This window comes from Labrus mixtus, chromosome 20, assembly GCF_963584025.1.
Source record: "Labrus mixtus chromosome 20, fLabMix1.1, whole genome shotgun sequence".
Taxonomy (NCBI): Eukaryota; Metazoa; Chordata; class Actinopteri; order Labriformes; family Labridae; genus Labrus; species Labrus mixtus.
Window position 1 is genome coordinate 8,091,424 of NC_083631.1, and position 14,962 is coordinate 8,106,385.

The 14,962-nt window shown below is 41.7% G+C and overlaps 2 protein-coding genes across 4 annotated transcripts in view; one reads left to right on the forward strand and one right to left on the reverse strand.

The window, feature by feature from the left end:
* Positions 1 to 1,365, reverse strand: part of lgals2a (lectin, galactoside-binding, soluble, 2a) — a 205,454-nt gene extending 204,089 nt beyond the window's left edge. For both annotated transcript variants that reach the window (XR_009665770.1, XM_061027098.1), the window contains exon 1: positions 1,207 to 1,365. Coding sequence is in view for 1 of the 2 variants with exons in the window: in XM_061027098.1 (XP_060883081.1) it covers positions 1,207 to 1,215 (9 nt within the window). In the remaining variant the exon portion in view is untranslated. The remainder of the gene's footprint in view (positions 1 to 1,206) is intronic.
* Positions 1,366 to 5,344: 3,979 nt separating this feature from the next.
* Positions 5,345 to 14,307, forward strand: gtpbp1 (GTP binding protein 1). 2 transcript variants are annotated; one of them, XM_061027387.1, is made up of 14 exons: positions 5,345 to 5,756; positions 8,597 to 8,708; positions 8,957 to 9,137; positions 9,244 to 9,427; positions 9,544 to 9,708; positions 9,811 to 9,934; positions 10,089 to 10,203; positions 10,287 to 10,431; positions 10,585 to 10,767; positions 10,905 to 11,040; positions 11,192 to 11,370; positions 12,154 to 12,312; positions 12,575 to 12,625; positions 13,273 to 14,307. In XM_061027387.1, exons 1-14 carry the CDS (start codon positions 5,559 to 5,561, stop codon positions 13,390 to 13,392), a joined length of 2,052 nt encoding a protein of 683 aa, XP_060883370.1. In that variant the 5' UTR covers positions 5,345 to 5,558; the 3' UTR covers positions 13,393 to 14,307. The 2 variants fall into 2 exon arrangements, with proteins under 2 accessions (XP_060883370.1, XP_060883371.1); XM_061027388.1 differs by lacking the exon at positions 12,575 to 12,625 and having other exon boundaries at positions 5,346 to 5,756.
* Positions 14,308 to 14,962: the final 655 nt, after the last annotated feature.

Here is a 14,962-nt window from a genome sequence, read left to right on the forward strand (position 1 = left end):
TGGCAAATTGCATTTTAAATGTTGTCTTTCAAGAAACCAGAGCAAGAATGTAAATGACCTGTTTGAGTTGTGAGCACCGTTACTGCTAGATGTTGAATTTGGCAGAACATGAGGTGAGAAACACAGAGTTGAGGAAACCAAACCATGACGTAAAAATGAAGGTTAAATATATAGAATGACGTGAGTTCGACATTCCTTCCATGTTAGAGTTTGACTGTAAAGTGCGTGATTAAGACATAGCACTGAAGCTCGAGCTGAGAGGGGAGCGGCTGAGGACTGGCAGACGCTGCGACCTAAAGGAATCTGCAGACTATGTTGTCTAAGTGACACACCTCACAGATTGGGGGGGGGGGGGAGGAACCTGGCAGCCAACGAACCAACAGTTTCAAACTCCAAATATTAAACCCAGAAGGTAAAGATCATCCTGCAGGAATTCACTATATTAAGACTAAGCAGAACTTTAACAGTGCAGGAGACATCCACTGAATGAACTCTCCAAAAAGCTGCACTGAAGACTCCTTCACTACAAAAGTTTAATCTAGCCTCCTCATGATGGTGACTTTCTTTCTCTGGTCCTTTAATGTGATGGTGAACCCGATGCTCCTGCAGCTGTCTCCTTTCCAAACACATGCTTAGCCCTGTAGCCAACAAAAAGGCAGAATGATACAGGGCCTTTGTTGTAATCTACTCTGTTTATGAGTCCAGAGAGAGAGAGAGAGAGCAGAGAAGCATTGCAGCCTGTGCTTGGCTCCAGACATGAAGACTGAGGTGATCATTGGAATGAAATGGACAAATGTAAACAGGCATTTTAGAGTAATTCAATTAGTGCAGGATCAATGTTACAACCTAGACAGCTCACTTCAATGTCATGCATTTTGCAGCAGTAGAGAAAACGAATGAGTTACAAGAGGGACAACGTGGATACTTGAGCTCTCTGGTGAATATTTTGACCATAAAAGGAAATCATACAAACCCAGATATCTTAAAACTACACATTAAAAATACAAGTGCAGTATAGACATTTAGATAAAGCAGAGTTTAGCCGGTGCAGTTTTATTATCAGCATTGGCATACAGCAATGTGAGCTGGCACATGTCAAACAGCTGCTACTTCCACTTTTTTAAAAACATGATCTCAAACTGCTTGAATCATAACAGTGAACAATCAGTGCAGGAGCAAAAAACATCCAGTTGAAAAGACACTTACTTGATTCATCTTTGCAGATTCGGTTGGTTAGCTGAGGTGGAGTGGGAGTGCAGAGCGGGGCCTGGCCTCACCCTGAAAAGAAGATATATACAGTGTGGGCGTTTCCTGCAGACTGAGTGACATTTCAAGCAGCCAATAGAATCAGGCCATCCTACCAATGATGTACAAGAATAGTAATGCACCGCAAATAACAATTGACAAAAGTTGACAATAAATCCAGAGCTTGACAAGTGATTGCAGAGCATGATGAAATTAACCGGTCAGTGGTTTGTCCTTTTTTGACAACAGGCTGTTGTCAAAAACAACAGCAGTCTGACTGCGAGAGAGGAAACATGAGCCAGAGTGCAGACGGAAATAGAAATGTATTTGTTGCCAGGGAGACGACTAAATATTTTGCACAGGGAACGACCTTAATGCCCACTTAACGTATGTAGAGAGAAAGTACGCCTCAGTGGGGGAAACGAAAATAGGACAAAGTGAAATGTAGAAATGTTGAGTCAATCCTGAAAATGATCACTCTCTGACTCACAGGCAGCAGCAACAGGCCAGATTTGTACCCTCTGATAGAATGGACACAGCTGCATTGACTCTGAGGGCATAACTACAATGAAGAGGAATAAAAGTATATCACCATTAGAGTGGTTGGATGATGATAAACAGTGTCCATATCTCTCTATGGACATCTGATAATATCAACCTTGCAATCATTTTCAGCCAGTAATAGCTTCTTTTTTTTAAAAAATTTTTTATTTAAATTCCTCATCCCAGGTTGTCTAAAATGCTTTGTCACTGCCTTTCATGCAGATAGTGTGTGTTATTTGTAATACAGAAGTCACATGTCAGTGTCTGTTTTCTTCCTGTCTTACTTTAAGTGGTCTGTTGGGTTTAAAGCACATCACCATTTGAGTGGATGGATGGTAATAAACAGTCCCAATTTCCTCTGTTAATGAGTGAAATGATTTTCTTTAATTTCCTCCTCCATCATATTGTCCTTCTCGGGCCACCAATTTTGGAGAACTTTTCCACGGTCTCTTTAAACGAATTGAAAAAAATAATAGGTGGCATGAAAACATCTTCCAGTTCCCTCGACATCATACCCACTCCTCTGCTTTAAAAAAAAATGTATAGACTCGACTGGCCCATATCTACTCTCTATAATCAATAACTCATTCATATCTGGTTTGGTTCCATCCTCTTTCAAACATGCTGCAAACAAATCTTGACTTCTCTCCCTGAGAACTACAGGCCTATATCCACAATTCTTTATTGTGAAGCACTTTGTGATGTCTGTTCTTGAAAGGCGCTATATAAATAAACTTTACTTACTTGCTACTTACTTACTTGGTGAAGGTTTGGGCAATACATGATATCTACCAGCTCTACCTGTCAATAAATGGACCAATCAGATTTGAAAATGAAAATCTATTTGTTTTGTCTCCTTAAAGTCTTTATATGTGATTTTTCACACTTAAATATAATATAAATCAAGTATATCCTCTGAAAATAACTCTGTGAGTCATGACTGTCTACAATGGGTGTAACACCCGAGTCCCACTGTCTGTGATGTTTTCAGAGTTTTCAGAGTCCTATCTTCACTTTGTTTACATCGCCCGGACGGCCGGCCGACTCCTCCCCTCACGTATAAAAGTTGTTGAATTGAGGGACTAGAGAAAAGAAGAATAACATACTGTACTCACTGCTTAACTGTGTTTCTAGATCACGCTCATTTCAGGTAAATTTACATGCAGTGTGAAGATACGAGCATAATAAAGATCGCTAGCATTAGCATGCTAACACAACAATGCAGCGCGAGTTGTTTTGGTTTCATGCTGGTGCTCAAGGGCGACATCTGCTGGATCAAAAAATCACATATAAAGCCTTTACGTTTTCGGTGTGACCTCAACGTTGAAAGATCTGTGAAAGAGTGTGAAAGGACTTTTAAGTGTTTGTGATGATTTCTGCTGCAGACCTGTGACCTGTCCGTCTGCCGTCTGATTTCTAGCTTACTATTGCACATATGTGTGTGTATGTGTGGAACTTCAATCAGCTGTTAGTTCTTAATATTCCCTGACAAACAGTGCAGGGTGTACCCAAAAGAATTGGCAGCGTGCAAGCCTCCAGCTTTGACATAACTGGCCTCTGACATAACAGAGCGCTGTATCCCTTATTATTTTATCAACTGGATAATAACTTAATTTTTTTTAAATTGAGTTCTTGAGGAACACTGTGTAACTGAGAAGATGAACTTATAGCTCTTATCGGGGTTGACGCCTGCAGATTGTGGTTCTGACATCAAAAGATCGGATGTTTCCTCTAACCCCCAAGACCCAGTCTCAAGACAGTCAGCAGATGTAACGCAACAGAGACCTTTCACATAACCAGAGGAACACACACACACACACACACACACACTTAGACCTTTGTGTGCCAATTGAAACTTATTGTGTGTCACATATTTGAAATGTTTACTTCTAAAACAACTTTTGACTTAAAATAAAGCGTTGCCCTTCTTTTTGTCAGAGCTGCTTAGAGCATAAACTTACAGTATGGCATGCTGCAAACGCTGTAAGGAAATGTAGGGAAACTTAAACTGTTGATAAGAGACATTATTTGATGGTTGGATTGTGACATTTTTGAAAAATAAATAGGTCTGGACAGAAATAGTAGGGCAGCCTGTGTTTTTGAGTAGATGTCTTGTATGAAACAAAATTAACCTTTGCAATATGAAAGTCATGTCCTGCAGTAAAAACTAGCTGCTGTTATTTTTATTTAAGTTTTGACCCAAACGATCAGTGAGGTCCAGTAGCTGCTGTGATACTGGGTGGACACTAGGTGAAGCTGATCGCTGAGCTGCAGTCAGAGACATTAGAGCTTAGTGCCCTCTAGTGGCCATGGAATGGAACTGCAACACTACATTATTTACAATTAAAGGCGCTATTTGTTTGCCTGTTGGCTCGTACTGTACAGTGCTTAACTCTAGAAACTCTCAGTCCTTGACCTCTGAAGGTTTTCTGATCGAGTCCCCTTTCTCTCTCTTTGAGTGGGAGGGGGATTTATAAACTTTATTGCAATCTTCTTGGGCTTTCAGGCAGCTGTTGCTACACAGAGGCCTTTGTCAGCTTCATTATTTTATTTTTTATTAAGAAGAATAGTCAGTGGTGCTGTCTGAAGACAACGTCTCTTTTATTTTTTTCTGGATTCAAGTAAAGAAATCACAGTTCTTGATAGTCTACAAACAGTGCAATGTTGTCATCCCAGAGTTTGAACTAAAGAAACCTTCAGTTGTGAACAGGACTCTGCTGTGTTTTCTAATAGTCCTTAACATGAATACTTTGGTCTCACAGCCAGGAGAATAATAAAACAAGGGAAGAACTTAAGACTCATTGCCTCATACTCTGAAATAGCCATAAGAAAAATAATAACAATACTCACCTTTGAGACGAATATTTACCATTATAGTTAAATATATTGTGTAGGCCTATTACCTGTTTAGCTAATTAACCCAATATTTGGACCCTATAGATACTAAACAGAAGAACAAAAAGATAAAAGTCTGTTTGTCCAAACTTGAGTATGATGAAATTACAGGCAGTCAAAGGACATTCCGCATTATGTAATCTCTGTATTTCCTTGTCTCAAAGTTTGATAAATAATGCAAGATGCGAGAATTACTGGAATTAATTATCTGCTCATCTCGAACTATGTTAAACTTTATATTACTTTGTATTTCATATTTCTTGTGAAACTCAGATAATCATTTTGTCAGAACAAACTTCTTGACAGTGATAATTTCTAAAATTAAATTTGTTTCAGAAACATTCAAAAAAGGGATTATGATTGTTTTAAATACTTATTTACTTTTGCAAATTCACCAAAATAGCCCATTTGTTTTTATTATCATTATATGTAACACAGGAGTATTACAAGGTGATTGCACCATTATAAACAAGACAGCCCTGCAGCCTGCAGGCCTGCGAGAGACTGTCCCATCCTGTAATCATATGAACGACCCCCTCTCTGTTATTGGTCCACTGTTAATGTATTGATAAAAACTACAACACCATTGGTGAACAGGAAGTAAAAAGGCGGGTGAAAACACACCTTCCTCATGAATATTGATAAAATGATGGTAGGGTTTTATTATTAAATGGCTTGAATGCAAAACAACTGCAGACACAAACACGCAGACTGTTGTTGTGATGTTTTAACATTAATACCTCTGTGCAGGACAGGTAGTGGTGCTAAGTGTGTGTGTGTTTACTGTGAGGTGTGTGTGTTTACTGTGAGGTGTGTGTGGTTACTCACCGTCGGTACGACAGCTTGTTATTTATCTCTGCAAGGCTGGCATAAAAATGGCATCGATAGCAGCGGCGCATGAGCCAGGTTTAACCCCGGGCTCCATGCTGGCCGACGCGCTAGTCCCGGCCAGTATCTTCGCTCCGGACCGGGGAGGCTGCGGCGGCGGGGACGACACCGGGGACGAGTTCTTCGATGACGGGGACATGATCAACGGAGAGCCCGAGGAGCGCGGGGTCGACTTCACCAACAAGGTAGAGCTATGCCCTGCTAAGCTAACGTTAGGTCCTTATAGGAATGAATGAATAAAACTATAGTGTTTTATTTATAACAATGTAATTACCAAACATTGAACGCTATTACACACTGTAGCTCACGGTTATTAGTATTTCATCATATTCTGCTCAACTGTCTTCTTTACGAGCGATACTCCTGATGCTAACGTTAGCTCAAACAGCTAACAGTGGCTAACGCTAGCCCAACCACACGGTCACATTAACATGGAAGCATTCATTTCTCAGATTTAGCACACTGCACCATATGCTACCTTTTAATGTCTACCTGCTTTTAATGTCAACATGGGGTGATTGTACTTCTCTCTAGAGTTAGGTATAATAAAATGTTAGTCTCTGTTGACACTGGTTGTTCATGGTGTGTTAACATCAAAACATAAACACAGGCTGATGAAATGCAGGGCAACGACTTTTTGTTGTTGTCAGGTAACTTCCTCTCCAAATACCTTTTCAAACTTCCTGGTCAACTACCTGTCTAAACAATTACAATGAAAAGCATTAAACCGGTTTTGACTCACTTAAAGTATATAGATACATATACATTTCACTGCACATCTGTATGAGCATGTGATAAATAAGAGTCTTGAATCTAGAGTAGGAACAGCTGTTTTTTAAAATGGAAACATGAACAGTAACTGAAGAGAGATGCTGTTATGTAAATCAGATGATGAGATGGGTTGAGTTCCTGAAGGGTCAAATTTCACTGAACAATGATATTACATTACCTTACATACAGGTTTCACTTGGTTGCATCAGGGAGGCAGTCCTTCTTCACCTCCGACTCCTGTCATTTCATCAGTTTGTGTCAGCCTCTTATATGCTGTGTGGTCAACTTTACATGAAGTTATTACAGCAATTAAATCAAGTTGTCAGCTATCTGAACTTAACTTGAGTATTTACTTTTCTGTCAACCTAATACCTCTTCGTTCATCTTCTTACATTTTCTTAAAAATGCTCTTTACTTCAGTTTAATGCATTTCAGGGTAATTGTTGATTTTTTTCATAATGGATCATCATACATCCTTTCCTAACATCAAGGTGAATTTAAACATGAATATATTTTTTACCTACAGGGTAGGGCTGGGAAATATATCGAGTTTTTAAGATATATCGATATATTTTCAAACAAGATATAGGGTAAGACAATATCGTTAATATCGATATAGTTTATGTTGCATTAAAATAACGTTACAGAGGTGCCAGGTCACCTTTTTCTCATCTCACTGATGATGACTGACTGTCTGTCCCTCTTAACCCTGCTCCTCCTCTCTCTCTTTTATTGTATTTAAAGGAACATTTTTATATTAGAATATTACTTTTTAAATTCACAAACAGGTACTTTATTTTCCATGTGTTTTCACTGTTAATAAAATACAATATCGATATATCGAATATCGCCATTCTGCTAATCAATATCAAGATATGAGTTTTGGTCCACATCGCCCAGCCCTACTATAGGGCACTTTCTCTGGGGAAACACTGAATATGTTCTTCTTTTACATGGCATCGATAGCAGTGGCGCCATGCTTTTATTTGATCTAAGGTTGACTACTGTAATGGTCTTCTATCTGGACTTCCTAAAAAAAGACGACTGAACTGCTGCAGCTCTTTCAAAATGTTACAGCTAGAATCCTGACCAGAGACCAAAAAACATGGAGCACATTACTCCGGTTTTAAAGTCGCTGCCCTGGATCCCAGTTAATTTCAGAATAGATTTTACACTGAACTGTATAGGCTCACTCAGAATACATTTCTGACATGTTTAAAATGTATTTTACCTCCGATCTTTTGACTCTGGTCACCTTGTTCAGCCCTGACTAAACCTGGTGAAGCAGCATTTGGTCACTACGCTGCCTGTAACTGGAACAAGCTGCCATCAGAGATTAGATGTGCTCCAAACGTAAACATATGAAAACTAAACATTTCTGTTTTCATGTGCCTTTGAATGAGCCTTCATCACTAATTTGTTCTTACTGCATTTCACTAATAATTATGATGTAATCTAATTTTAAAAATCGTTTTTATGATTTTTAAATTAATTTCCTTAGCTATGATTTGATATACTCCTTTTTATCTGTATTTAAAACACTTCAGTCTTGTGTTTGTGTAACTGAGTCTTCCCTGTGTAAAGCACTTTGAGTTGCCTTTGTGCATAAAATGTGCTGTACAAATAAAGCTGCCTTGCTTTTCCCCTTTTACTTAAATCTAGTAGACAAATGTTTCCTTCTACTCTAAAGACTTTTAGCCCATCTTTATGCACATTTTCTTCACGTGCAAAGCTCTATCGGTTTAGTAATCCTTGGTGTATTTAAAGAAACATGATTAGCACATGCTTGGACTGTGGTAGATCTTTTTTTCAACATTTATTTAAAAATTAATTAAGTTGGGATATTGTGTTTTGGATGACTAAAGCGGTCGTTCTGCGGTACTAGTCGGCGTCATGAAGCTTTTTTTTTTTAGGTCAGCTGTATCAGCGGGGTTGTTGCTTTACCATGCATCCTTGAAGTTTTTCATGTGAAGAGAGACAGCTGTGTTTGTGTGCTGGGAGCAGCTTTGAACTCTCTTTTCCCTGCAGGTTAATTTTCTACTGTGGCTTACATTTTGACGTTGCTTTTAAAGGCCACCTAATGTCCTGCACTGGCCACCAAACTTTAAACAGTGACATGTTATCTCTGAGTGCAACTCGTTAGATACAAAGCTTGCTCTGATAAGATTTACAACGGCCACCCAGCCAGGCTGATAACTCCAACTCTATTTCACCTCTGTCTCTGTCTTCTCTTCCACATGCATGGACTAAATAGCTGGCTCTTGTTAGCCCAAATGGAGAGCAGTACGACTCGTTACTCCGCCAGCTCCGAGACAGGATGGAGGAGGGATGTGGGGAGACCATCTATGTGGTCGGGATGGGCTCAGGTGAGAAAAAACGCAAACTTCTCACAAAACGGGGGCTTCAAAGTTGAATCCACACATCAAACGTTTCACCCCTCATCCAAAAGGCTTCTTCACTTCTGCTGAGCTCTAAGCTATGGGAGTGTTTAGATTAAGATCCTCTGTCCCTCAGTTATAAATCCATCTGTGCAAGATTATTTTATAATCCCAGGACAATTTATTAGCTATGCTTGTTTAATATCCTACTTATGTCTTTACATTCTCTGTTGTAGATGGTGGTGACTGGGGTCTGGATGAGAAGGACATGGAGGCCTCCATAGCCACAGTGCACTCCATGTGTGAGCAAATCGACGCCGACCTTATTCCGCTCCGGGAGCGCAATGAGGCAGCCGGTTTGGTACGAGACTACCTGATCCGCAGACGCGTGGGAGAGCTGGACTTCCTGGAGGTCAGGTGGGTGCTCCGAGATGTGAACAACAAGGTGTTAGGGGTTTATGATGACACAGTTGTTGCTTCCTTGTTCTGTTAGTGATATGTTGGTGCTTCTCTTCCCCCTCAGGGTTGCCGTGGTGGGTAATGTGGATGCTGGTAAGAGTACTCTCCTGGGAGTGTTGACACATGGGGAGCTGGATAACGGCAGAGGCTTTGCTCGGCAGAAACTCTTCAGACACAAGCACGAGATGGAGAGCGGGAGGACCAGCAGCGTGGGCAATGACATCCTGGGGTTCGACCAGGAGGGACAGGTGAGGGAGAGGCAGAGTAGAGAAGTCTTGCCTGTTTTAGCAACCTGCTGAAAGAAAAGTTGAAGCCAAAGAATGACTGTTTATTGGTGTAACCCCGCCCCCTCTTTCTGGCTCAGGTGGTGAACAAACCAGACAGTCATGGAGGAAGCCTGGACTGGACCAAAATCTGTGAGAAGTCCTCCAAGGTCATCACCTTCATAGACCTGGCCGGCCATGAGAAATACCTCAAGACCACCGTGTTTGGGATGACCGGACACCTGCCTGACTTCTGCATGCTCATGGTCAGAAATCATCCAAAACAAATGCCCCTCCTGCCCCCCCCCCTCCCTCTATGTTTCTTTGATTAAAATACAAACAAATGTCCTCTGCTCCCCCCTCACCAGGTGGGCAGTAATGCAGGAATTGTAGGGATGACCAAAGAGCACCTGGGTCTGGCCTTAGCCCTGAACGTGCCTGTGTTTGTGGTGGTGACCAAGATAGACATGTGTCCAGCCAACATCCTGCAAGGTCAGTCCCTTTTATAAGTCCACTTTTCTGTCTGTTGTCATCAGACCATTTGATTTTTTTTTTTTTTTAATTAATTTACATAAAAAAACTAACAAAACAAAAATGTTATCAAGTTTTGTGGTACAACTCTTGTTTCTTGCTTTGCTCATAACAGAGACACTAAAGCTGCTCCAGAGGTTACTCAAGTCCCCCGGCTGTAGGAAAATCCCCGTCCTGGTACAGAACAAGGATGACGTCATAGTAACGGCCTCAAACTTCAGCTCGGAGAGGTAAAGTGTTTTTTTCAAGCCAGATTTAGAATTAGAGTTAGGTATCCTATTTTTGTGTAATCTCTGTTTTTGTGTCCTTCCAGGATGTGTCCCATCTTTCAGATCTCCAATGTGACCGGGGAGAACATGGACCTGCTCAAGATGTTCCTGAACCTGCTGTCCTCCAGGACCTCGTACCGGGACGACCAGCCCGCTGAGTTTCAGATAGACGACACATACTCTGTGCCGGTACTCCCACCACTGACAAACTCTTTTTCTCTAAAACTATTTTACTGTGAGAATACATTTAAAAATTAAAAGTTTACAGGTAAAGACTTTATGCGTAACTTATGTGTCACCCACCGAGTACCATGTCGACCAATCGTTGTGTTTGTGTCTCAGGGAGTAGGAACAGTGGTATCAGGAACTACTTTACGTGGACTCATACGTCTCAATGATACGATGCTACTCGGGCCGGACCCTCTGGGCAGCTTCATCTCTATAGCCGTCAAATCAATCCATCGTAAGAGAATGCCTGTGAAGGAGGTCAGAGGGGGTCAGACGGCATCGTTTGCTCTCAAAAAGGTATTTTGAACATTAAATAATTGCAATCATCTCGAGAAACGATCCGTAGAAATCAAAGTGTAATTGTGCTGACAACAATCTCCTCTTGTGTCCATGTTCACTGTCGTCTTTCCCTCCTCCGGCTGGCCTCTATGAAGATCAAGCGTTCGTCGATCAGGAAAGGCATGGTGATGGTGTCGCCCAGGCTGTGCCCACAGGCAACTTGGGAGTTTGAGGCTGAGATCCTGGTGTTGCATCATCCAACTACGATATCCCCCAGATACCAGGCCATGGGTGGGTGATCTCATGATGATTTAAAAATAATGAAAGTTTCAGTGTTACTCAGATAATGGATCATTTGTAAAAACCTGTTTTGTTCCCCAAGAGTTTTACAAAATCATGTTTTTTGTCCCACCGATGACAAACTTTTAACTTCCCCTTTCAGTCCACTGCGGCAGCATAAGACAGACAGCCACCATCTTGACCATGAACAGAGACTGCTTAAGGACGGGGGACAAGGCTTCAGTCCACTTCCGCTTCATCAAAACACCCGAGTACCTGCACTGCGACCAGAGGCTGGTGTTCAGAGAGGGACGCACCAAAGCTGTGGGCACCATCACAAAGGTACAGACATGGCACTTGATAAAAGGTCTGACTCCGGGGTGAGGCGAGGGGGTCACAGTACGGACCAAAAAGGGAAGTTTAAAGATGTGTTATTTAGCCTTTCAATGATGCGCCTGTATCAAAAGAAATGCATGAAATCAAATCACAGAGGCGGCTCTGTCCTTTAGTAAGAGTCAGTGGATCAGTCAGCTAATGTCAGTCCACATGTTGTTTAATACACCCCAGTATGAAAACATTTTAAAACACCTCAGACTTTATCTCTCTCAGGCTAAAGGCTAACTCATGTAGGATATCGTCAATGAGCTATGCTAGTTGTTTAAAGGCTTTCTATGTGATTTTTCACACTTAAATGTAATAGAAATCAAGAATATCCTCTGAAAATAACTCTGTGAGTCATGACTGTCTACAATGGGTGTAACACCCGAGTCCCACTGTCTGTGATGTTTTCAGAGTTTTCAGAGTCCTATCTTCAGTTTGTTTACATTGACGGGACGGCCGGCTGACTCCTCCCCTCGTGTATAAAAGTTGTTTAATTGAGGGACTAGAGAAAAGAAGAATAACATACTGTACTCACTGATTAACTGTGTTTCTAGATCACGCTCATTTCAGGTAAATTTACATGCAGTGTGAAGATACGAGCATAATAAAGATCGCTAGCATTAGCATGCTAACACAACAATGCAGCGCGAGTTGTTTTGGTTTCATGCTGGTGCTCAAGGGCGACATCTGCTGGATCAAAAAATCGCATATAAAGCCTTTAATATTGATGTGCTTTCTCTACAGCTCTTACAATCCACCAACAACATGCCGTCAAACTCCAAACCTCCACAAATCAAAATGCAGTCGACAAAAAAGGCACTGCTCCGAAAAGAGGATGGCACGGCGGCAGGTGATGACGCAGCGACGATACCACCGCCAGCGGGACAAGCCGTGATACAGCAGGTGAGAAAAAACAGTCACAAACAAAACTCTAACTTGGTGTTGAAGAGATCTTCTTGTTTGCATTTCCTTCTTGTTGCTACTTGCTGCTCTTTTCTGACCTCTTGTCTTCTTTTTTCTCTTCCCTCTTTTATTCCATCGTCATGTCTAACACCCGTTAAATCCTGCACTGCCTTTCCATTCTTCTTTCTTCTTCCTGAACTTTGTCGCTCTACATCACTTCACACCTCCTCTCTCTCCTGTGCTTGCGCGGCTGCTTACGAAGGGGGAGGGAGATGAAGACCCTCAGATAAAGGAGGGCAACAAAGAGAACAAGGTAAAAAGAGTGAAATAAATGTGACATTGAAAGGGGGGGGGGTTGTGTTTAACCAGGTGGATAAGATAATAACGTTTGAATGTTTTCAAGTTGACTGAAAGTGTCCATGTAGTACGTTCTCTTAGAGAGTGTTATTTTTATGAATCCCCGAGAGGAGAGAGTAAACGAGGCAGTCTGAAGCTGTCAGCAGACGTCCTGTGGGGGTCATCGAATAACCAATCATTTGGAAATTGGAGGAGAATCTTATTCTAGCCCCGTCTTCCTACCCTGATCTCTATCATCAACACTACTTGATGATATTTACTGTATTGTTGTCATGACAGCGGCCATCTTGCATTCATCCATAGAAGTGTGAGAAGGCATCCTCCTGTTCTTGCTCTCGGAGAAAGAAAGATTTAAAAAATAATCACGGTTATATTAGTTTTAAGGCAGGATACAAAAATGTAAGGGGTGTAATAACTGCTTGGAGGACTACAGCCTCCGCACACGGGGCACGCTCACTAACCACTAATCTACCGGCGCCTCAGCCCAAAACCTTTTTACTCTCAAAGAACGTCGTCCTCTTCTTCTCAGCGCTCCTAAGTGTCCTTTCCCACCAGTTTGTGGAAGTCCTAACTGGTGTTTTGTTCCCTCTCCGTCCGTTGCAGCCAAAGTCTGGAGGAGGTGGGAGGAGGAGAGGCGGTCAGAGGCACAAAGGAAAAGGCCAGAACAGCAACGCCAACTCCACAGCAGCCCCCTCCTCATCATCAGGACCCGCAGGCTGCTAAACCGCCCCTCCTGTCCCAGTTAAAGCTCCCTCTCTGCTGTCCACTCCACCAAGTGTCTTCATTTCCACCCACCATGAGACGTCTGCAGCCAGACGCTCCCCTCACTCCTATTACTCCTTGCCTTTTACAGCAGTTGCTAGTTTTTTTGTTTTCAAAAAGGGAACACAAAGGGGTGTGTCCCAAACTGCAATTTTATGAAGTCCTCTGCCTTTTATGGTTTTTGGAAGTTTTAATGATTGAGAGGCTGGTTTGGGAATGTAGCCTCACTTAGGATGGTTTAAAGTTTTCAGATCTTCCTCTTATCTCCACGTCTGTGTCAGGGAGGGAGGCTAAACCCCCAAAACAAAGGGTCCAGTACCAAAATGAGCAGCTATTTAAAAAAAAAAAAAAAAAAAAAAAAAGGAACCCCCCCCCCATGCATTCCCTGTGTTACTTGCAATGAAAAACATTTAATGTACTACTATTTATACTGCTTCTGTAAATTAGCTGTTAGTTGTGCTTGGATTGGGAAGATGCCACTGTAAAAGAAAAAATGTATGCAAATCATCAGTGAATGTAGCAAGAGGGCACCCAGTGATTTTAAATTCTAGATATATGGAAGATATATGCTGTAAACATTTTATAATCGTCAGTTATTTATTTGGCAAACGTGCACTCTCGGATGGTTTCACAGTTTTCTGCCTGCTCTCACTCTCGCTCTCTTAAGAGTCCGTCATGCTTCCTCCGTCCTGGTCCAAACCTCGTACCCATAGTCTTATTACCAGAATACAGCTCCTCCATCATTATATGACATGCACCACTCACAGTGCTGCTTGTAACTCCATGCATTAAAGCCTGTTGCTGTTAACATGTTGTGACAGTTTAAACACACTCTGCCGCTAAAAAACTGACCAGTAATAAACAAGATTTACTGAACTTTTCAACGCTGCTCCTCATTCTGTTTGAACGTTTCCTCGTTATAAATGTAAAGAGCTAACATGGTGTAATTTCTTCTGGGTTTTAGTTTGTCTCCTTTTCTTCATTTATCAGTGTCTCATGGACACCATCGGATGGTTAGAATCTTAGTCTCTTGAGTTTCACGTCAGGTGATAGTGATAACAGTGGTGTTCTCACTCCTGCTCCAAACGCCTGAAAACGTTCTGAAATCATCGGGGTGAGCTGTAGGTGTGAACGCAAACAGCAGAATATTTCATTCTGACTTTCCTTTGAACTTTTCCCGCCTGCCCCCTGGTAAATTTTCCAAGTGAAGTCAGGGTGAGCTGATGTGAGAACGCAGGAGAGGGTGGTGTAAAGAAACCACCTTGAGATTCTTCTTGAGATTGTGGATGTCAAACGACACAGGCAAACATTTTCATTGTAGGTCTGACATGGACATGGACACTCGCCTGCTGTTGGAAGTGTGTGAACAACCAGACCAGGAAGATTTCAGAGTCCGTCTGCTTGTATTTTTCCTGAAATTTTCTGGAGTGCATATTTGAAAATGGCTCTTTTGGCGGGAATTTTCTTGTGCATGTCTTATTATTTTTACGGTCAGTATAATGTGACTGAAGCAGGCTACAATATACTGTAA